This window comes from Pezoporus occidentalis, unplaced genomic scaffold (assembly GCF_034315485.1).
Source record: "Pezoporus occidentalis ecotype Australia unplaced genomic scaffold, CSIRO_AGI_Poc_V1 ctg16, whole genome shotgun sequence".
NCBI lineage: Eukaryota > Metazoa > Chordata > Aves > Psittaciformes > Psittacidae > Pezoporus > Pezoporus occidentalis.
The window spans coordinates 7,367,849-7,391,849 of NW_026913425.1; the positions used below are offsets into that span (position 1 = coordinate 7,367,849).

At 36.5% G+C, this 24,001-nt stretch overlaps 1 protein-coding gene across 7 annotated transcripts in view; it reads left to right on the forward strand.

Moving 5' to 3' along the window:
• SMARCA2 (SWI/SNF related, matrix associated, actin dependent regulator of chromatin, subfamily a, member 2) overlaps positions 1 to 24,001 on the forward strand; it is a 110,295-nt gene that overhangs the window by 81,627 nt on the left and 4,667 nt on the right. For 6 of the 7 annotated variants that reach the window (XM_062612518.1, XM_062612515.1, XM_062612516.1 and 3 more), the window contains 3 exons: positions 11,832 to 12,049; positions 21,360 to 21,465; positions 22,313 to 22,414. In XM_062612518.1, coding sequence (XP_062468502.1) covers positions 11,832 to 12,049; positions 21,360 to 21,465; positions 22,313 to 22,414 — 426 coding nt within the window. Of the gene's footprint in view, positions 1 to 9,918; positions 10,027 to 11,831; positions 12,050 to 21,359; positions 21,466 to 22,312; positions 22,415 to 24,001 lie in introns of those variants that run through there. The other variant, XM_062612521.1, reaches the window with a different exon arrangement.

The following is a 24,001-nucleotide window of genomic DNA, read 5'->3' on the forward strand; positions in this document are numbered from 1 at the left end:
AATTTTTGATCCATTATAACCCCTTAATCCTTTACTGTGGATCTACTTCCTGGCCAGATTTTCAGAGTCATGTTTTGTGTAGTTGATTTTTCCTTCCTAGTAAGAGGATTTAACATATGCCCTTGTTGAATGATATCCAAGTTTTCTTCACCAAAATTACTCGGAATTTTAAGCCTGTCCTTTGGCGAACTCCTGGCAAGCTTGGTGTTCTTTGTAGATTTAGTAGGCATACTTCCTATTCTGTCTTCCTGCAGACACTTAAGAGCACTGAAGAACACTGCACCATTTGATAAAGAGCCATTAAGGACTATTGAGGAAACAATTTCTTACCAGTTCTCTGTTTATTTCGTAGCAGTTGTTTTCACTGTCTGCTTCTGAGGCTGTTGAGTGAGGTGAGGTCAGAAAATTTGCTAGTCCAGATGATACATATGCTACCCCTTTTTCAACATGGCTTGTTATTCTGTTGAGAAAAGTTTTCCTTTTCCTCCCTGTGCAGTTGGTAAGCATGTTCTCAAATCAGCTAAGCTAAAGCTAAATCATATTGCTTCACAGTGCATTGCAGTCACTATTGTGAGTCTGTTGTATATATACTTACATTTTGAGGTGAACTTAGGAGTATGTTGAAACAAATGCAATTGTAAGAACTATCTGTACTTTTAGACTTCAGAGGAATTATATTTATAATGTACCACTGCTTATGCAGGTTCAGAATTAAAACTCCAGTGGCTGGATACTGAAGTCTTAGTCAAGTTTTCTGCGGTTTTTCATCTTTATTTGCTGTGTGTTTGTAAAAGACACACAGAAATGGGAGTTCCTTGTCACACCCTCCCACCACCATCACTTTCATGCCTTTGAGAGTGTGTTTTCCTTTTTCTGTAGTGCATTCTCTGGAGAGTATAGAGAAAGCGGTAATAGTCTTTTACATTTTCAGTGGAATCTTTGTAGAAACATACAAAATTGTGGTAGATAATTGATGATCGTTTGTAACTTGTGGTTTCATCACTATAACCTGTAACAATATTATGAATTAATTATTTTGTGTTAACTTGGATGCAGTGAACTACTTAGGTCGGTAAAACTGCAAAAAAGAGCCAGTAAGTTCTGAATTAAGAATAGTACATTAATTCATAAAATACCTTTTTACCTCATATTCTGTATCATGCACTCTCCAAAACAACTATAAATGCTTCTATTTTATTGCAGTGTACAGAAGAATGAGATTTATGTATTAGCAGCAAGTGATTCCCTTCATTGTTTCTTTTGCTATGGCTCCTCTTACAGCTTTATAGCTGTCTTCGCATGGGGTTTTCTGGAGTAAAACTTTGCATTTCTGACCAGTAAGTTGGTATCATAATACCGATACCCAGTCCTCAGCTGTGTCTTTTATATTATGTGTCTTACTGAAGTTGATTAGATCTCTCTGAGGAATTTTGCCTCAGTCAGCAGCCACAGCTCGGACTGTGGTGATCAGCTGCCTGCTCCTTTTCAGTTAGATCCTTATCCCTCTGTTGATGCACCCAACACTGAAGTATTTAGTTAAGGCCATGGCAGATCCCCACAGAATCTGCCACACATCTCAAGGTTTGTATGCACGCATGTATGCTGACCAAGTATACCAGCTCCCTGCTTGCTAGGAGGTCAAGTACCTGAGTTTGGAAGGAGAAGACAAAATAGTTACAGAAGCCGAACCTGTGAACATACACAGTGTTCAGTAAGATTGTGCTGCTGGCCTGAGCAACCTGTAATTCTGTAACAGCCTCCCAGGGAAGCTGTACGACACAAAGGGCTTCATCACTAGCTGTCGCTGCAGCCTGCTGTTCTGTAGCTGTTGGCATGACAACCATATTTTCTAAAAAAAAAAAAAAACAAAAAAAAACAAACAAAAAAAAAACCTCCACAGAAACCACACACAAAAACACAAAGGAGGAGTTTGCTTCCTGATCCTTTGAAGCTTTTGTAATCTTGAAGTATTTCATGCTTTAGCAGGTTCTGTCCCTTCACCACTTCTAACAGGACTGCAGAATACTTTGCTGGATCCCATAGCAGATTGTTTTATAGAGGAGTCATCTACTAAGGGCTCCATTGCTTAGGACAGGCTTCAAGAATCTGAGGATTTGTTTGAGTAGTTACAAGACTCTTAATGAAATTGCACCTGGATTCAGCTTCTAACTCAATTTAATTGCTGCAGAGGTGATACGAATGAAGTTTTCTTCCCTAGTTGTGCAGTTTATTTGAAATAGCTTACCATGTTCGCCAGGGAAAAACTCGAGTCCAAAACAGTGTCTCATTTGCCTCATGCAGACATGCAAACACATCAGCTATTGTGGGCTACTTGTTTTGCTGATATAAAAATTGTAAGTGTAATTCTAGCATTTGGTCAGTTTATTAAATTTAAAGAAAACCACTGGTGGTTTTCACACATACAGAATATCTGGTGAATAGTTTTTAACAAAACTGTGACATAAATTTTCTCTTTTGTTTCTGTTTGCTGATAATGTGAATGTGTTGTTTAATAAATCTAAATGCTAAATGTGTTTTCAGCTGTTTCCCTCATCAGCTCAAGCACTGCATAAGATTTTGCTTGTACACACTCTCTAATAGTTAAGAATTAAATCTGGCACCAGAAATAGTATAGCTGGGCCAGCTTGTTAATACAACTTCTCATGAATTATCGAATGCTTTTCAGTTAAGTTTGTATTTTCTGAGAAAGCTTCAATTTTATGTATACAACTTTAGTATCAAGACTAAGAAGATATTTTAAGACATGGTTTGGTAAACTTTGGTAGTGAAGTTTAGTCTTACAGTAGTCTTAATTAAATACTGAAATAGCGGTACAAAAAAATCAGCATTAGATTTGATAATTATTTTACCTTCACTTATCATCTGTTGGTTGTTAATTGTAATGGAGGTTTTTTATGGTCTATACTAGGGGCTGGGATTCCATGAAGGAGGAGAAAGTGCATGTACACTATACCTCTCCACCCCTGGTTTTCTTTCTTACTCCGCTGTAGCATTTCTGGTTACAATTGCAAAGTTTCCTGACTTGCTGCCAAATCTGCTTAACAGTTAAGTATTTGCCCAGGGCATTTGAAGAAAATTGCTTTCTGAGCTAAACTTTGCTTTGTAGTGTTGAAGTGCAAGACCAATTGAATTTGGTGAGCTCTAGGAAAACAAGTCACATCTAAAAGACTTTGTCACTGAAGGCTTAAAAAGTCCACCAACTCAGGGTGTTGTCTGTTTTGTGACAAGCAGCCATCAGAATGCCCCAGGTACTATTCTAATACGCAAGTTGAGGCTTGTAAGTTTTATGCATGGGGAAGCTGATTCCTTGAAGGATTAGGAAGTTGGACATGACTAAGGTCTCACACAACCAAGCCATCTTATGTTCTGTTACTGTCTTTCACACCCTTTTCAGGAAATTCTGTTGGGAATCTATTCAAGAAAAGGAAAAAAGGCTACTTTTAACTTGCAGTGACATTAAAACTTGTGAAGCAGTTTAGATGAAAGGGGCTTTTCATGGCTCTTGATGTATGTGAGGGAATTTAAAGCTATCTACCTGATAGCTTTGGTTCTGTGTTTTGGCAAGACATGTTTGTTTGTCAGAATCTAGAGGCAGGATTGAGAGTATTAATTTTGGAAACTAACAGTGTGCTTTGAAATATCTCTTCAGTATTTGAGAGATACTCTTAATAAAGCAATTTTTAGTGTTTCAAAAACAGTTTTTGTGTTAGAAAGACCTCAAGTCAGGAAGTCTGACTACGTATTTCAGAGGAGTAGCTATCAGTAAAACATCTTGCTGTATTTTCATATGATTCTTTTTTTAGTCTGTGATTTTGTCCATATGATGTTGCATGTAAAGTAGCAAATATTATTAACACAATTTCGATTGAAATTGTACATGTATTCTCCCATAGAAAACATTAGTATAATAGTCTCATACAAACACCCTTGTGTATTTATAAAAGATCTGAGCGGTATAGTTAACATTAGGCTAAAATAAATTGCATTTTCTTTGAAATAGCTGTACTTTTGTGAAGTACCATGTTTATATAGCCTGGCAATCATGAGCTAAAACTCTAGATTTCAGCCATTGTTATATTATTACTGTTTCAAATGTTAAATTTTGCATGAAAAAAAATCAGCCGTGTGGTTAAGATGCCCACAGTACTCTTTGTGTGGAAGGTCAAAATTCAGATCAACTTCCAAAACTGAAACAAAAGCAGCTATTAAATACTTTACAAAATCCACAAAAAAGAAAAAAAAAAAGTCTGCATTGAAAGTTTAAAACAGCATTGTTGCTAGGGGCATTTGGCAGCAGAAAGAAGCGGTAAACATTTCAATACTTGGTCCACTGTACTGTTATGTTCTCTGACATGCCTTGACAGTAATGATGATAGGTCATATGCAGTAAGATATTTTGTCACCTAATCAAACTTTTGAATACAAGTCATCTGTGTAGGTGATGGGAAGCTTCACAGCAGTGTTTTCCATGCAGCTGGTGCAACAGGCAGCAGTAATCCTTTTGCTGTATCAGTGTACATACACAGAGCACTGCTTCTTTTATAGAAACACATAGAAACACACAACTTAAATGAAAGCAGTATGTCTCTTCTTGCATGTAAACAAATATGGAAGTAATAACTTATTAACTATGAAAGAACAGGAAAGTTTCAGACTAAACTTCCTGAAGAACTCAGCCTATCTTCAGCATGTCATGAGTGAAGACTTCACATAGTTTGCTTCCTTTGGCAACTGCAACAGTATTTTATGAAAGACAAGGTAAACAGTAACATGAAATCCTTGTCTCAATATTGGGAAGCCATCCTATATAAGTGTTTATTAGTGGTCAGATATAAATGTGTTTCTGATCAGCTTTTGTATTCTTGATCTCCTTATCAGACTGGGAGACAGTAAATCTAGGAATGTTGTAGAATTCATGGTGGTTTGTTTTTTTTTTTTTTAATTTGGGATCTGGTCTTTATTGTTGAGTATTTTCATGACTTCACTGCAGCTTTACTAAATTGTCTTAAATTTTATTTGTAAGTTTATTTGTTTTATTAAATACTAAAAAATGGAAATAAAAAAGTATCTCAGAAGTGGGATATATCCCTCCAGTAAAATATTTTAGACCAAAGAAGGAAGACCTGGAAGTGAAGCCCACAGTAAAAACTAAGCCATAGCAACCTCAATTTTATTTTCATTCTAAATGGTGAGATGACAAGGAAAATAGAACATCTGTTGTAGGACACAAAAATGTTACGCTGTTCACCAAATTCTATGCTAATTACTTTAAAGGAATTTAGGAAAAAGGGAGAAAAGTAATCTCCCCTTGACACCCCTCAGCAAAGGTAATTTCCTCATGCAATTAATTTTCCTTGCCCCCTCTTTTAAGGAAGATATGTACTTGGTCAAGAAAAAAAAGCATAACTGGAATACTGATTGTCTTACAGTACCTTTGTCATGGTCTAGTGGGAGGTGTCCCTGCCCATGGCAGGGGGGTGGATAATCTTAAGGTCCTTACCAGTCGTGACCATTATATTATTCTGTATTTCTGTACTGTCCCCTACACTGCTGAAATAGCTTTTCCTGAATCAGAATTCTGGATAAGTCACAGAGAAAATGCTGACAGAAATAAAAAAGGAAGAAAACATTCCTCTTCCACTGTTCCTCACTGAAAAACCTAGTCACTAAATGCTCCAGAATCATGTCTATGCAACAAACATATGCATCTCTGTCATACAGAAGAAGATAAAGGGGGAAAAATGAGGCATCTTGTCATGATAGATTTTACTTCAAGATGGATTGCTTGTGAATCTGAAGCCAGAGAACAAGTATCTTCCATCAGCTTTTTTTCTGTGCTGGTAAGAAATGCATGTAATAGATCATTCACAAATGGAAAGTTTGCAACAGGTGCCAGGGAAGACTTGTTGGCAGTCAGAGCCCTCTTCCCTAAACAGAACCTTTCCATGATTAGTATGAAATAATGCTTCCTACTTAAGTTCCTTTCAAGAGGTTTTCTTGGATTTTCTGCCCATCCATTTTACTTAAGCAAGCATCCAGCACCTGTAAGTATCAAAACCGCACACAGTTTAGCTGTCCTTATCAAGCTTGTTGACAGGTTCTTAGAAGTCTTCATCTTTATTTTTTGATCTGATTCACTGTTAGCAAGGGGTACTTGAAGATATCAGGACTTTCTGTACAAAAGAAAAAGCGTAGCCAGTCATGACTTAATAGTTTTGTTTATAAATCTTGTGGACAAAAGCAAATATACAAAAGTAAATAGCTATCTTTGTATGTCTTGATTATATCCACTGAATATTCATACATGCACATTAAATAATTGATAATTTTCTCCAGAATATTTGAATTTACAGTTTAAAAACTGAGTATAACTATATATATAATAATAACTTCTCAAAAATCCCCACATGCCATGGCTCAATCATAGTTATTTCCTGTTTTGTTGTCATTTAGTTATTTGAGGTTACAGTTGCAAACTATCATTAATTCTGCTCAATTAGTCTTGAAGGATAGCTTTGGTCATGTTAAGTGTATTTCTTTATAACTGTGTGTCTGTAAAGATTGTTATTTTTTTCCCCATAAATTTGCTTGCAGTATTTTCATAAGTGATAGCCTTGCAGTGTCTTTCTTTAGTTGTATTCATTCAGTCTGTAAATTTTGCTTCCAATTATTTTTCCAAAGATAACTGCAACTATTTCCAGTGCCAGAATGTTAACGCTGTTTACTCTTTGAGTCATCAATATGCTGTAAGGTTCTGAGCAATCTGAAGGCAATCTGAAATGTGGAGGATACCATCTATTTCAGGTATATGAAATATAGGTATATGTGGTATATATGCTGTTATAATGTTCATGTCAGAATATATTTGTTTATCATCTGGCAACTTTCATGCGCAGTATTCCAGAAGTCCACAGTATATTCTCCTCTGGTCTTGAATGAGGGAATTTTTTCAGTGTGTTTAGAAACAGGCTATTACTCCACGTGACAAGAGTTGTTCAGTGGGTAGTCTAGCCATCTAAAAAGAAGGTGGGAAGATTTAGGAATAAAATGAACACAGCCCACAACAACAGAACAGTTGAGTGAGAAAGAATAAGAGGTTGAAATCGATAGTTTCTGGCACAGAATTTGTTTGGATTCTCTACCACCCAGCCCCTCACCCCTCCACTGCCTCTTTCTGCTGCTCCTAGGTTAGGTTGGTTTCTCAGATCAGAAAGGAAGCACTGAGGATAAAAGCTTTAATCCTGTATATGGGGCACTGATATCTGGAGGGAAGGGGGCAAACCATCTTAATGTTCATTTCATTAAGATAAAATCAGGAAGGGATACAGGAAGAGATCTTGTGTTCTGTTTGTTTCCCATTTAACCTGAACATACTTTCAGCGTTATGAGGAAGACTTACTACATGGTTCCACTTTTATTTTGTGGGTACTCTTTCTTTGACTATAAGTTGTATTAATAGCTTTTGCTATGCCTTAACTTCCTCTTATAACAATACTGTAGTTAATCTCCAATCAAAAGAAAAACAGGTGTTTTACAATGTTGTCTCATTGCAATCTTAGAGACAGGCTTTAGACACCAAAACTGATTTTATGCTGAGCACCCCCATTGATTCAGCATGTTGACCACACTTGGATCGCCTGATTCTTGTAAGATGAATTCAAAACTAATATAAAACTAACAACTGTTGAACTCATGATACAAAACCCAGAGCTATAGCTTTTAGTAGTTACTTAGGTCCCTAATTCTGTACTGAAAAGGTGCTCAGTTATGGTGCTGTGTTATGCTCCCAGGAAGTGAAGAATACATCTATAATGTCCCACTCTTCAAATAGGGAAACAAAACAGCTTCCATTTGATCTTTGCTTTCTTTCTGTGGTGGTGGTGTAGCCATATCCGTGTTCCCTACTTCTACCTCAAAACACCTAATTTTCTTTCTGAAGAGGAAAATGTAGTTGCAAGCAGCCATAGGAAGGCCAGCGGTCTCAGAAGTAACTTAATACTTGCCTTCTAAAAAAAAATCCACTTGGGGGGGGGGGGGGGGGGGGGGCACTTCTTTTTTGAGGAAGGCAGTTTGTCTCTTTAATCTGTGGTCATTATGTTCTTTCTTAAAAATTCTTGTGCTCTTAACTCTTTAGCAAGGAAACTGCTTTTTGTACGTGGACCAGGATGCAGCAATAAATTCAGAAAAGCAGGAACATTTTGTCAGTACTGGGCTTAACACTGGGTCCTCGCACCTTCACTGGCATCTCTGTCTTTCATGAGGTGCCCAACCCTCTGCAGAATTTGGTATTAAATTTTCAGAGCTTTCTTTCAAAAAAAGTAGTCTCCAAAATTTATTGTACTCGTGTCCTGTTTCCTTAAGGGAAGGAAAGTGTTAAATTTTTATTTGTGTACTGTTTTCCTTGACTCCCTTACTGTTCACCTCACTAATCCAGAGGCATTTGAGCATGGGAGATGTCTGTGCTATCTGGCAGTCTTGCACAGCCCATCATCTGGAACTGAGAGATTTGTTTCTGGGATTTGTATCATTATCGTACTGGTGAAGGTTTGGAAGGGCATTCTTTTCGGTGTGGCACTTCAGCCTAGAATAGTAAGCTTTTCTAACAAAGAGCTCAGTTAGATGAATTAGTTTAGTAAATACTTTATTGCTAATACACACATGCATGGATCATATCTCTAGACAAAGGCACTGAGCATTAATGTATCTTCTGATAATTGATTTATGTGAGGTTTTTTTAAGCCATTTTAAGCCATATTTTAAGGAAGCATAAATCATACAGGTTTAGTTTTAAATATTACTGTTTATATTCAAAATATAAATTTGCACTTGAGAACTAATGTTAGGAGCCACAATAACAAGAGTTTTGGACTGCTGGTATTGTCACACTGATTTTCAAGTGGTGTCACTAAAAAATTAAGGAAAACTGACTTTACATTCATGGATGTAAATTTTGAAAGCTGGGTATAGTAACTGATACATTACTAGCTAAGTAGACAGTTAAGTATTTGTTTGCAGATCTGTAGTATGTTAAGAATTAATTTGCTATCTGCTAGTCGCTAATTTTGAGAGTGCAAGAGTATATATGTTAGTTTACTTGGATTTTAGGGTGGGTTTTTTTTTTCTTTACTATATTGCTATATGTGATATTTAAAAAAAAAACAAAAAAAAGAATTTTTACTTTTATCTTTTTAGTCCTCAGGTATTTTTTCCAAAATATTACTGAATGCAAGCAAGGATTTTATGCAGAATTCTAAAATAAGATGTTAGTAAACTCTCAGGACAGCACCACTTTTGGTTTTTGTCAAGCAAACAAAAATACAAATATATTTTAGTCAAGTGAGTAGCAGTTTTCTGTGAAGGACCACAAAATGTTACTGAAGTTTCAAAACAATAGGTTAATTTGGTTTTTGGTTTTTTGGCTTGTTTTTTGGGGAGAGGGTGTGGGTGGTGTGGGGCTTTTTTTTTTTTTTTTTTTTTTTCTTTTTAATTTCTCACAAATCAGAGTAGATTTTTTATCAGTAAGCAAAACAGGATCTGTTCACTGTGGAGCAATAAGAATACATTTTCTGTAATAAATGCATTTTTAAAATGCATGCAATTTATTTCAGCTTTAAAATAGTACATGGAATTGTCTAATTGGGCTGTTATCATTAAAATGCTAACAAGAATCAGTTACTGCCCAGCTAAAAATCTAATTTGGATGCCTAGAATAATAAGGGGAGAAATATGATAAGTAGTTGTCAATATTGAAGCAGGCTGAAGGAGGAAGGCTTCGGGCCTTGTAGTAGGTAGAATGAAACAGCAGATTTGAGTATCCACAATCTTTTCAGTATTAAATTTTCAGTAAAATAAAATTACTTGTATATGAAAACATAGCCTTTCCCCAGCTCTCTTTTTTTTCCTGATCAGCTGATGAAGAGACTAGCAGCTCGCTGCTTTGCTGGCTTGTTAATTTTATCCCCACTAACTGTGATTTCCGATAGTCGGCCTGCTGATAGTGGTAAGGTAAATATCCTTTTTCATTGCCGTCCTGAAGATTCAGTAGAACTACATCACAGGCATGCGTAGGTGTGTAACACATCAGAAGTCAGTGTTCTCTGTATTTCAGTGTACAACTGAGTACTAAAGGGGAGCAGTGACATTAATTGACAGCCTTGCTGTATTTATTATTAGCTTTTCTTGCTTCTAAGATGATGCAGAGAAATTTCCTTTTCTTAATCTTCTTTAGCTGCAGTGGTTTGTAGTGGGTGTCCAGCTTTATTCAAATTAATGAATTTGTGTGCAGATTTCTCTTTTTTCCTTTTTTCTTTCTAACTCATCAGATCTCAAGCTTCCTTCATAGTGGTTAACTGAACGATGTAGAAGCATGATGTAAATTGTCTTTTGATTATTAAGGCCTAGTTTCAGGCTGTCCCTCAGGATTCTGTGTTCGTGTTTATTCTGTGGATTTGCACGTTGGAGGATGCATAGGAAACCGATTTATAAATCCCACTGGTTTTAACATGCCAGGTTGTTTTGTGTTGTGCATGAGGTTTTGTTCACAAAACGTTTTTTTCAAGAGACATTGTGCACAATTGAGAAAAATTATGTCTGGGCTGTAATCACTCTTTTTATATTGATTGTTATGCTCACATGATCATAAATATTAGCCATGTTTAGTGCTGTGGAGAAATGAAGGTAATTGCTTATGATTAGAGCTCTTTCAGCTACGAGAAAGGATTGATTAGCATTTGCATGTACTCAAGGCAATATTGAGAGGCAAAAGGGACAAATATCAACATCAGTTATGTTCTGAGAAAGCATTAATCAGAAAGCCTAGTTTTAAGATTTTTTCCTTACTTTTGTATCTTTAATTTCAGTTCTCTTATGACCCAGTATTTCTGTTTATTGTCTTTTATTGGCTAGCCCAAATCAAGAAAAGTTCAGCTTCTTGCTTTTTCACATAGATCTTGTAGTGTGTGAGCAGGTTCCCTTTATTTGTAGTTTGGCTTTTTGTAGCAATTTTTTTTTATCCCTCTGCATAGTGCTGCTGGGTCTGGTTAAAAGCATACATTCAGGTAATTGAAATGAGTGTCCATTGTTTGTGACTCTGTGTGCAGTTTTGTTTTCTGTTTGCTTTTCTTTTTTTTTTTTTTTTTTTTGCAGCCCATGTTATGAGTGCTTTTTATAGTAAAACACCGTACTGTCAGTGCTTCTGCCTATCTGTTGGTTACTATGCTGGTTACTATACCATTTTAGAAATGGTTTTAACCCTCATGACAATCGGGAAGTTGCTTAAACTATTCGGAAAAGAGGAGTCGTTACTGCATGAAGTATCTGTGTGTTGTTTGTGTGCACAAAGAACTGTGTGTGATCTGCCTTTGGGAGCTGAGTGCTGTTTAGACTGTCCTGTTAGAAAACATGGGAGATCAAAGTCTGTTTTGCATGGAACGACATAAGCCAGAACTGCCACTGACATGAACAAATGAATGTTTGTTGTACATTTACTGACATAGTACCACAGGCTGTTATTGTGTGTGAAACTGATTTGGTGTGGAATTCAAGGTTCAGATACACATGCATATATTTAGATGATAATGGACTTCTCAGAACAACTTAATATTTAGTGTCTCTTTGATTGCCAGTAACTCAGTTTCTTCTTGCACTCTTGTATGTAAACAAGCTCTCTTGTTTAGAAATAAGCTGAATATTTTTAATTGAATTATCTGCATCCTGTGGAGTTGGGGTTTTGTTTTTAATAGAGATTGTTATTTCCCTTTGTAATATCTCTTTTGTTTAAAAATCATACTTTTTGAATCCGTGTTTGTCAGGCAATTGAAGACGGCAACTTGGAAGAAATGGAAGAGGAAGTCCGGCTTAAAAAAAGGAAGAGACGAAGAAATGTGGATAAAGATTCTGGAAAGGAGGAGGGAGAGAAAGCAAAGAAAAGAAGAGGGAGACCTCCTGCAGAGAAGTTGTCACCCAACCCACCCAAACTGACGAAACAAATGAATGCAATCATTGATACTGTGATAAACTACAAGGATAGGTGAGCTTGCAGATGATCTCTGTTTCATGTGCTGTCTCCTTCTGATGGTATTTCTCTGTACATTTTTTAATGGTTTCATTTTTGTTTTCAGTGGTTAGAAGGGTTTGCTGAGAGAGTATTTCTGAAAAGTAATTTTTCTTAGGGCCAGATCCTGTAAGTCTTAATTTTTGTAGAGTTTTTTTAAAATATCCATCTGATAGGAAGTTGTTGAAACTCAAACACAAAAAAGTAGTCACAGAGCTTCTGCTTGAAAATGGAGTCATTCTGCTCAGGAAGTGTACTTAAGAACGTTTAATTTGAGTGTAATTTTTCTTCAGTTTAGTGGTGCAGTGTGTGTGAAGATTTATCTTTTCAAGTACACGGCTACAGATTTATTAATGCAAGATAACATGGGTCTCGCTATGACTGGAAAGACTGTCCAAAAAATACCAGACTCGTATCATGAGCCTCTGAGCTGCCAAAGTTAAAACTGAGCATAATTAGTTGTCCACAGCTGAGATGGAAGCCTGCTCGTCAAGAAGTTCCTGGTTTTAGCATGACAAAATGCTGAACTTCTGGACCTTAGCAAAAATAGTGCTTCTAATGTGAATACTTCAGTTTTTCAGGTTTTCAAACTGAAAATCATCTATACTTCATGAGGAAGAAACTGAGAATTAGTTAATAGCATATTGAATCAGACTTGTTTGAGGAAGTTATATTTTTTAACTCGTATTTGTCAAAAATCAGTAAAGCCTTCATGTGTACTTACCCCTTCTTTGCTGTACATTGAATAACTTAAATCATATAAAGAGAAATTACAAGCTAAATGAGTATTAAGGGCATTCAGAGAGAATCAAGAAGTATTTGTGTTAGGTGACCCATGCAATTGTAACAATATAATTTCTGCATTTAAACAGCTTTCAGTCTGTCACATAAAATGGCAAGTTGCTCTCCTTCCTTTTCTGTAACTCCTGTTCTGGGTCTGCTTGTACAAGTTTAATTTAGGCTGTACGTGGCAAAGCACACAGAGCTGGGATGCCTGACTTTTTTGGCACACAACTGTTGAAATGAAGCATTCTGTGATCTTTGGCCTGTCTATAGAGTACATCAAAAAGTTTATTGCATCAGAACAGTATTCACAGAAGCAGATATGATGAGCAAGAAACTGACTACAAACTCAGTGTACACAGCTTGCTGTGAATCTGGACTAACAGAATAGCTGAGAAGGAAACAGTGTTTAAGTTCATGTATTTTAGTCAGGGCTGCAAGGAATCATCTCTTCATTTTGTATCCCTAGCCTTAAGATTTCTCCTGAAACCAAGCATTTGTGATCATGGTGCCTACTTCTCCTTTCTAAAATAGCAAGCAAAGTTACTTCTTCTAGTAGAGTTTAGCTACTGATAATTACTGGAGAAGTGGGAAGATTTTTGCCTCTCACTTGCGCCCCAGGAAGTTCATACCTAAGCTGTGTCAAAGTTAACAACTGTGCTATTACTTAGTGATAAAGTATACTGTTGCCTCACCCGGGAGCCCACATTTACGCAAGACAGAATTAGTTCCCACTCTTAAGAAGTGTATGGAGCTCTGTTCTGTTAGGAATTAACAATGACTGTTAAACTGAGTTCTCCAGTGTGATGAGCTATGCAGAAGAGTTCCAAGTGTCTGTGTTCTGATTTTTTTTTTCTTCTGAGCTTGCATCAAACCACCCAATCCTATGAAAACTGGGATGTAACAGAATTGCAAATTTAGGCATCAGGAAACTTTAATATCATAAAAGCTATGGGGTTAAGTTTGTTCTGGAGTTTGATGAACATTTTGAATGATTTTCAGCTTTAGGATTAAGTGGGTTTTAAGCATTGGAACCCCTCAGCTTTGTTGGGGTTTCATGTTTGTTCAGCTCTGGGCTTTTGTGTGTGTGAAGACAATTGGGGCAAGTATAAAGGGACAGGTTTATTGAAAGAAAGTAGGCCATAAGCTTCATCTGGGAAAAAGGAAAAAAAAAAAAAAAGTTTTTCATGTATTTAGTACTTGAATGCTTGAAATCATCTTTGTCATTAGCTTAGATTTTTCAGTGCTAATGGACGTTTAATCTCTATTTTATGAAAGTCCAGAGGGCTGATCCAGGCCACAGAGAGCTGATTTTGTCCCAGAAGGTGATCAGGGAATACCCATGCAAAATCTTACTGACTTTGTCTTGCATAGCTTTGTTAAAACCAATTCTTCAGTCTTTTGTAAGTTTTGTTGCAGTTAAAAAGCCAGCAGCCAAAAAAAAATAAAAATAAAAAAAAATAAGGGAATGCATTGTTAACATTTGCGAGAATCTCTGTGTGCTTTCTCTCATGCTTCCCCTGGCTTTGGAGAAGAGCTCCTGGTAAATGCAGAATCATTTCTGTGCTCTGATTAAAACCTTTCTTTTTTAAAAGAAACATTTTTCCATGGCCCCCACAAAAATCTAGAGTTCCAGTTATGATGTTGTCACAGGAAAGGACTGGCCATATATATGCCTTCATTAGTGTCTTCCCTTGTAGGCATTTGGGGACAAGTACAATCTTTTCCTTCCTTATTTAAAAAGCATCCAACAAAATAGGCTGGGTTGCCTGTGTCTTGGAAAGCTAGAGGATACAATAATACAAGGAATAAGCTCTAGTAAACTCAAGTTTGATCTACACAGTTATTATATAAATGTCAAATAAGATTAAACAGACAAATTAGCAAAATTTGAGGTAAATGTTCAGTGTAGAGAAATGGAGCATATAATTCTTTGTAAAGGAACTTCAGTGGTAGATAGCCAGCTACTTGCAAATGCCAGTAAAGAACTCCATGCAAGACAGTGAAGTTAGGGTGAAGTCAAATTACTGTTTATTTCTGTCATGTCCTCAGTGCAAAGGACATGCTTTTTCTTCAAGATTTTCTTCAGATTTTCCTCTTTTATGCCATACTGTATAGGAACTCTACTATTTCCCTTTTTTCCCATCCCACATCTGAACATGGTACTGATTTTAATGCAACATTCCATTAACAGTAAATTTAATAATTCTTACAGACCAATTTATAGCTACAAGCTGTACAGAACCAAAGTTCTTTCTAGAGAACTAGGAGCACACCAAAGGAGATAAACCTTAAGTGTTTATGCTGAAATTTGACTTGACTGGCAGCCTAACTGCATTAGTTTCTTGGAATTCTGATACCTGAGGTGTTCCCCTTGAAATAAAGGATGTAGTAAAAATGGAGAAAAGGACGGAGATATGAGGCACTGTGAAAATGTTCAACTGTTTGGATGCCTTTGGTGTGAGAGCAGTTGAGGTCCTTGTCAAGATGACAATACTTGCTTCTTGCAGACTGCTTCAGATGACAGTATTAGGTGATGTGCTTTAAGCTTTTCTTCATGTTGATAGACATTTTTTTATCATATCTTTGTGTTTATCTTTGTTTATCTACAACCAAATAGATGTACCTCAATTTGAAGATTTGTGGGGTATGCACCTCAAATCATTATGAAGTAAAAATGCTTACTGAATTCAGTGCTACCTTTTTAAAACTGCACCTGTGCTCTTACTACTCAGCTTTAAGTATCATACTGTAAAACATATTGCCAGTTGTAGATACAGAGCAGTACTGCAGATGCAGAGCCTTTTTTTTTCTCCTACACTGCTTCACCGTCATAGGTGAAGCTGAGTTGATCTAGGTTTCACCTGTAATGTCTTAGAATGGAGAATAAATCTGTAATGAAGCAAAAGTAAGATAGAAAAGATGGTCAGAATCCTCTGGCATCTGATCACCTGATGGAGTGAGTAGAAGATGTCTCTGCTCACCCATGGCAGGTCCCTTTGCAGCCTTGTGCTTTGTTGTAATCTTGCAGTGTGCAATACCTGTTTACAAGAGAGTAAGTTGAAATGCATCAGTCCAGCATTACTGTCACGTTTTTTTTCCAGTTCTGATGCATTTAACCTGTCTTTCCTTTCCTCTAAAATTAGGAATGCCCATAGAAATGGATAATCGCAGAATCATATGTGTAATATGTATGTTATATTATGAGAAAGCAAAATGAGTTTGTATGTCAGTTTTGTTTGTATCCATTTGGAAATGGTGGCAATTTTACTAGAGTTCAGTGTTCTTTTCGTAATAAGGAACTTGTATGCCAAATTTGAGCCCCAGCTGTTGATTTTGCATCATGCACATGCACACTTAGTCCCCCAAACTATCTTTGTTCTCTTTTGAAGCTTTACCTTTATTTCTTACTTTAGAGGAATACAAGCTGTAAGCGTAGCTTCCCTTCTCTGATTGTTGAAATTAAGTGGAGAAAAAGAATGATACTTCATACCTTGTAATCCTTCATCTTCCCTACAGTACACTGTCCTCTTTGGCATTATGTTGAGTTTGACAGTTCCTGTCTAGGTACCAGTTTGATGCTACTGCTAGTTTGCATTACCTTTATTTAGATAGTCACAGCCGAGTTCAAGAGTCCCAGGATGCTGGTAGCTTTAGTATATAAAGTGATTTTCATTTATAACCAGCCTTTCTCTGCTGTTTGTGAGACTTAAAGTAAGGACATGCATGGTGTACTGGCGAACTTCACAAAGCCTGCTCCCCGTAGCACGTGGCCATCGACCACATTTTAATAAAGATGATAAGAAAATTAAAGGTTGTGATTGTTGCGCCCTGTCTGTGTTTCCTGCTTAGCAAGAGACTTCCCCTCTCTGTGGTGCCTAGTATTTTAATCACTGCAGCATTAAAGCCAAAATGTTTACATTTGTGGCCATAGTATTCTTACAGGACATAGCTCGGTGAGAGAATTTCTTTTTTCTTTATATTAAGTGGATTTTATTCAGACTGTTTCCCCGTGTTTCTCGAATTGCCAGATTTTAACTGTTGTAAAATGGTGAGTGATGTAATTAGCCATTGCTAATCTAACTAGTAATTAATTATGCCAAGTGGTACTCTTGAGTATTCAAATACACAAAGCAAATAATTCTTATTTATAGCCAAACCAGAGTAATGGAATACACAGCCTTATGTCAAAACCAGGAATTATATTTTTAAGTATTTTGACCCACTTCATTTCAATGATAGGGACAGGTCCACCATGTATTACTGCGGTCAATTCCAAAAAAGAAAGAACTATTAAATACATTTGATGAAAATGACTCAACTCCCTACATAGCTGTGTTAGTGTTGGAAGTTGTTAAATACCAAGGAACCACCTTGCTCTGTGAGCTCTTCTAGTTCTCCTCCCATGCATACGCTTTTGTTTAAGGAGCGTCCTTGTGAGTTATATTTGATTAGGAGTTGTAATTTGCACACCATGGTTCTGATTGTGAGTGCTCTGACTAGGGCAGGACTCTCCATTCCACCCACTCTGAACTGAGTTTCAGTATTTGTTAGAAGTGTGAAATTTGCCAGAAATGTGAGAACGTCTTGCAGTTTCAGCTTCATAGTTGTCTCGTCTTTGAATCCAAAGGAGAAGGGGTGTCAATAGCAGTAATGCTTTTGACTGGTCAGTGGCAGCTTGCTTCTGGCCACATACTGCCAGGGAAAACAAACATAAAAGGACCCTTGTACAAATGAGGTCTAATTGTTCCTGCACTTAATTCCACTGAAGGTAATACTGATTAAATGGGTGTAAGCAGTTTGACAAAAATGACATAAAATCAGAAATACTGAGCACAAATACTTTTCTAAGCAAGAATGTCTTAAAAACTAGCAGTATTTTTGTATGAATATTAACTCACACAACATGCAAGAATTTTTCATGTGTGCATGCCTAGGAGTAGCATGTGGAGCTGATGCAGTAGCAATGAACTGTCACTCAGCAGTTCTTTCACAGTTGGGTCTCTTAATTTATTCTGGTCCTTCTTCCCTTCAGCACATAGCCTCCTAGTTGCTAGGCAACCGTTAAGTGATTTTTACTGCGCATGATTTTTATGTGGTAGTTGTTGTGGTTATTATTTTCTAATTACAAAAGTGGGGATGGGGATTAAAATCAGAGTTGCATTAATAATTGCCAAATTTCCCCTGTTGTATCCAAGACACAACCATTTGAGATTATGTGGGAAAAGTTCACGTTACAGTATAGATGCACATATACAAAGGGAGCAGAAGATAATATTTCTTTGTGAGAGGAGTTCCTATAAAAATGATAGGACAGAATAAGCTGTTATTGATCTGAGTAGACAAAACCAGGCTGTAGTCTTCTGTCTGTTGAATATTTCATGCCCTTAATGCTTTTTCTTTCACAGCCTTAAATGATTCTTGATAATTAATTATATCAAGCAAAAGCTTGAAGGTTTTCTGTGACGTTCTTAGTTTAAAAGAATCTGTGAACAAATCACAGTTGGCTAGATTTCTATCTTGAAAATAGGATATTGCTGTTTAATAATTTACTGCTGATATATTTTTAATATAAAATGCAACATAAGGGTGGGTGGTATATGAAAAAGGGCAAAAAATTACATAGCCATTAGATAAAAAGCTCTATAATCATCAGGAGCTTTTTTAATAGGACAAATATGCTGAATATGTTTTAAAATTTGATCAAAATTAGAGTATTTTTTTTGTATTTAAATAATTCTGTTTGTATTTAGGCTCTGAAGCATAGTTAAAGCAATACCAGCAGCAGTGGTTTAGTAATTTTTCTCAAACAGATTCTTCCGTTAAAGGGAAGCTGCTGAAGTTTAAAACACAGCAGTGATACGTCAATCCTTCTGCATAGCAAATCCAGATTCATACTGCGCAAATTTTTGAAAGTAAGTTCTCACACTTTTCAAAGGATTAGCTTACATCTGTATCTTATGTCAGTATATTGCACAGATTTGTTAAAATAAGTTTGTGAAATCAAGCACACAGATCAATAGGATAAAACAAAGAAAAGGCTTAATGCAATTCCCTCAGGAAGGTTTGTTACAGTATAGTGTGTAATTGCATGACAGGGTGCTACCTTGCTTCTTGTTGCTTTTCCAGAGGACCAGTGCCTTGCATGTGTACAAGGTGAATGCTGATCACATAATGAATGAATGGCTGAATTCCCCCTGGGCTTCTCTGTAATGCTCAGAAGGAGTCTTAATATTGTGCAGATACAGAACTTTTTTCACATTTTATCCTTACTTTACAAATGAGGAATAAGGAGTACCCCTTTTGGACACTAGAGGTCTGATTTCACAGAGTACTTAGAGTTCTGTAGGTTCAGAACAAATTTAATTGATCTCAGTTTCAGCTGTGAGGGTTCAAAACTTCTTTGGATTAACAAAAAAAAAAAATAAAAAAAATACAGTCGTCGATTTGCAAAGAACTAGAAACACATGTTGATTTAGTCGGTCACATTGCTTTTCCTTACGTTGCTTTGAGTTTGTCTTTGAGAGTCTGAGATGAAGACAAGTTCTGTCAGATGGCATGAAGTAGTCACTCACATAGATCATTAGCAAGGTTAGTGGGTTTAAACCCATAGTATGCACACCTCCCACTTCAGCAGGGGAAATATGAAAGTAATTAACCTTTTTGGTGTGATTCAGTACCAAAGAAGATGGGAGGTGCAGTGGCCTGAGTTCCACAATTACTTGCTGACACGAAAGAAACAGTAAGTCTTGGAATGACAATTATCTGGTCATTTTATTACTTCCTCTATTTCAGTATCAGGGTGCTTCCCAAATAAATTGGTTCTGTTGGATGAAATCGATAGTAACTACCTCGAGTGTGAGGTGCAGGTGGTCTTCAGGGTATCTAAGCAAACAGCTTGATGGAGTAGGTCACTCTCATCTTCTCTGACAGAGATGTGCAGTGCTCTCACCATGCAGGGGCAACACCCACAAGTGTGTACATACATGTGCCACGATCTTGCTGTAATCTAGGAGGCAGCCTGGCAGTTACTGCTAAGCAGGCAAAGGGAATGGCTTCTGCTGCTGCAAGTCAGACAGTTGTCAGGACGAGATAGAGGCTTAGGTTTGCATTGGGTGGAATAATACTCTAGCTTCCAGTTGGCACCCAGGCTGTTGGTTGGACAGCACTGATTAGCAAGCTGCAGTCAGAAAGTTTACGTTATTGTCCTCTGATGCAGGGCATATGAAGAACAGCAGTGTCCCAGGACAAAAGGGAAAACAGTAAGAAATCTTAGATTAGATGATCAACAGCTACTTGAAAATGTAGGAAGTGAGGAAATTCTGTTTATTCCTGTTCATTGGTTCAGGTCCATAAGAAGAATAGTGTCTGCTCAAACTCTGATGCTGTATCAGACATCAAGAAATGCTTAACATATAGCAGGTATTCATGACTCTCATAAGAGGCAGAGCAGTTCCATGCTTTTTATCATCCTTACCCTCCGTGACAGAACTGCCTCAGTTAACCTTCGATTCAGTATTAGTTTAATGTGTCTGGTAAGATCACACATGACTGTGGAGGGTAACGGCATGGGACGAGCTCAGGTGGAGACCAGGAAGTTACTATCTGAAGATGCAAATGAGAAAATAGGGAAACAGAGAAAGCTTTTTTGAGTATCTGTGGGAACAGGAATCATGTGAATGTGGGCTGGGAGTTGGTTGTGAATGCTATGTGCCATGAATTAGTTCTTCTCAGGAGAGCTTTTTTCTGCTATTTTGTGAAAAAAATTGCATACACATAGGATAAAAAAAGAAAACCTGGAAGTGCCATCAACACATTGCCTCTCCAGTTGACTTATAGCCATGTATTATTTGGGAAGCCACAAATAAGAAGATCTAAAAAAGCCCCCAAAACCCGATTTGGAACTGTAGAAATAGCTGTAAGGGATGAACAATGGGAAATCTGGAAATCTTAGAAATTCTGAACACCTGTAAGCGATAGGCAATGTTCCTAGAGTATGAAAGGCTTTTAGATAACCCATCACTTTATTTCAGATGACTGGAAAAGTACAAATGGCAGTATGATTTTCAATACAGTTACAGGGATCTTTGCAGAAACCTAGCAGTCAGTTAATGAAAGTTACTATGTTTGTTGTTGTCGTGGTAACATCTGGTTAAGTCTGATAGCAATCAGGGTCTGGTATAGTGGAAATCAGTAAGAACAAATGCTTTGCTATGACCGAAGAGTACAAAACAACTATAAAATGACCAGGAAGATAAATTTACAGTGACAGGAGGGATACTTGCTAAAAATTAGCTGAGACTAGAACAAACTGAAAAATGCAAGACTCTCTACTCAGTGAACTACTGTGGAATTCAGATTGAAGTCCTGATCTTGCTTATATGAAGCCTTCTACCCATAGGATCCTATGATGGTAATAAATTAGTTCTACAGCACAAAGGGTGTGTGTTTTGTAAGAAACTTCTAGTAATTCTTTACATTATGGGTTTGTTTGTCTCAACAGTTCAGGACGGCAGCTAAGTGAAGTCTTCATTCAGCTCCCTTCTAGGAAAGAGCTACCAGAGTATTATGAATTGATTAGGAAACCAGTCGACTTCAAAAAAATAAAGGTAACCTTTTTTGGAAATGGAGATTCATCCATTTCTATGTTATATAAAAGGGTGACTATGAAGTTGCATTAAAACTACAAGAATGTGAATATTGCATTTACCTGTATTTGTGGCTTAGATTTTAAACGTTGTAACACACCTTGTTAGGAATTTTATTTAGTGTATATTGCAGTATATCACTATAATTTCAAAACCAAATTAAAATGAAGCCATGTGACATGAATGACACTCCAGAAATGACATCTCAGTGTCTTTTTTTCAAATACCTTATTACAAATCTGTTAAGTACATCTTCAATAAAAACGCACTGTTTGAAAAGTTTTAATGGTTCTAGGGGAATTTAGTCATCCCTAAACTAGCATCACGTCTTGGAATAGCTAAGTCAGATCCAAATGCAGTTTGTCAGATTGGATTTATGCAACTTGTTGCATATTAGGTAATGTTTTAACTGTGATTTTGATTCATGTCACAGCTTATTTTGTTTCTGTGCTGAAAAGAAGAAACTGTAACTCCTTATACCACAAGAGCTCCATTTCTGTTGCTTCTCTACCTTCTAGTTTATACAGCAATTGCTTAATTTTTTACTCTATTATCCTGGTATATTTTCTTGAGTAGTATATTAACAATATATTTTAAGACTTTATTTATTTGTTTTAAACAAGTACTTGTCTTGATGCTTGGGGTTTTGTTTTGGTTTTCTTTGTTGTTTTTTGTTTTTTTAAAGAGAAAGCTTTTAATGTGTTGAAATCAAATACCGATTTAGTATCCTGTCTGTTGTTTTTCTTTCTGCACCACTTTCTGCACTGCCCTTCCATACTTCTCTTCATTTCCTTCACAAATGCAACAGGAAAGAATCCGCAATCATAAATATCGAAGTCTTGGAGACTTGGAGAAAGATGTCATGTTGCTGTGCCACAATGCTCAGACATTCAATTTGGAGGGATCACAGGTCTGAATGAACCACTTTGTGTTAAACATACAGGTTTTCCCTACCTAATGTTTTCAGTGCTTGTGGATTTTTATATTCTGTATATAAATCCTGTGTTTTAATTCTTATTTTGAGTAGAGAAAAATGACCAGATTCCTAGAATCATCCAGAATTCACTTGATACAGCTGTGTGCATGCAGTGAAAATTACTTGATTCTGATTCAGAGATCTCTTTTTTTTCTTATCTGTGTAGTTAGAGCTGCAGTTAAGACTGTTTCAGTCCATGGTAAAAGGCTGTGTGTGTAGAGGTGTTGATTTTAAGAGACAGTAGTAATAAACTACTAAAGAGGTTTAGGAGACAAGATATCTCGTCGCAAGCAGATGTATTACAGACAAGAATGTACTTAGTGCTGTGAATTTGGAACAGGACACTGGCAGAAAAGGAAGGACTGACTACAAAATCTGGATGACAGATAAGAAAGTTGTCACAATACCATGAAACATAGTGTCGGATGATTGTTTTCATAGATGAAGTCCAAATTGTGTGATGCAAACACAGTATTAAATTGAAACAGAGAACATGAAGTCAGCTCCTCTAATGTGTAAGAGGAAGAATTTGTTAGAAGAAGCCTAAGTAAAAGTAAGCCGAAGGCTGATGCTGCCAATACTAATGCATCATTCAAATTCCTAAACATGACTGATGACCCTTAGCTGACCTGGAGAGTTTATATTAAAATTTAAGAATTAAAAATTAAAATGAGAATGCAATTAGTTATTAAGGATTCTTAAATAGAGCTCATCATTTTGTGATTATTTTTGCTATCTAGAGACATAAAATGTTTTCTGTAATATATGCAGTATTTTTACTGTCTTCAGTTTATATGGAAACAACCTATAAAGCAGCTAAAAAATACTTTAGTATGGAAATTAATAATGGTAGGAAGTGTGGGACAAAAAATTGCTACCTGTCCAAGTGTAAATTGCAGTTATTGTCGTTGCTTCTCCAGTTTTAAGGAAGTTTAACTGTCATTGCTACTTATTTTTTTGAAACCTGCTGGAATTGGATTTTGGTCAAAATAAGAAAACTTGTATTTGCATAGCTTTTCCTGAAACAGTGCCAGGTTTTTTTATGGATTGTAATAGATACTGAATATTGCAAACAATTCCACATTAAGTTTAAATAATTTTTAAAACCTCTTTATTTCCCTAGGAAATCCTGTTTAAAAGTCTGGGTCACAGTGATACTTCAAATATGTAGTGACCGGCATTAAAAAATGAAATGTAGCATGTGTCCTTAATTCTTTTTTGTCTTAGAAAAGTGTTTGTTCTGGGAAAGGACAGAAAGGTTAGTTGAAAGAGCCATTCCTAGGAACAATGGAATATGTTAAGCCTGTGTGTAAGAAAAATAAATGATCCTCATGAGGAACTGAGGGGCTTCTGTCAATAGCTGACTTGAAAAGAAGTGGGCATAATTAAAAATCAATCTCTTGACTTAGAGGAAGGAAGCTGTAGGGTCTCACAGCCCACTAATGTCGTAAGACAATAGGAGAAAAAACTTTTCAAAACATTCATGATAATATATGTCAAGAAATTTTATCATGGTCAAGA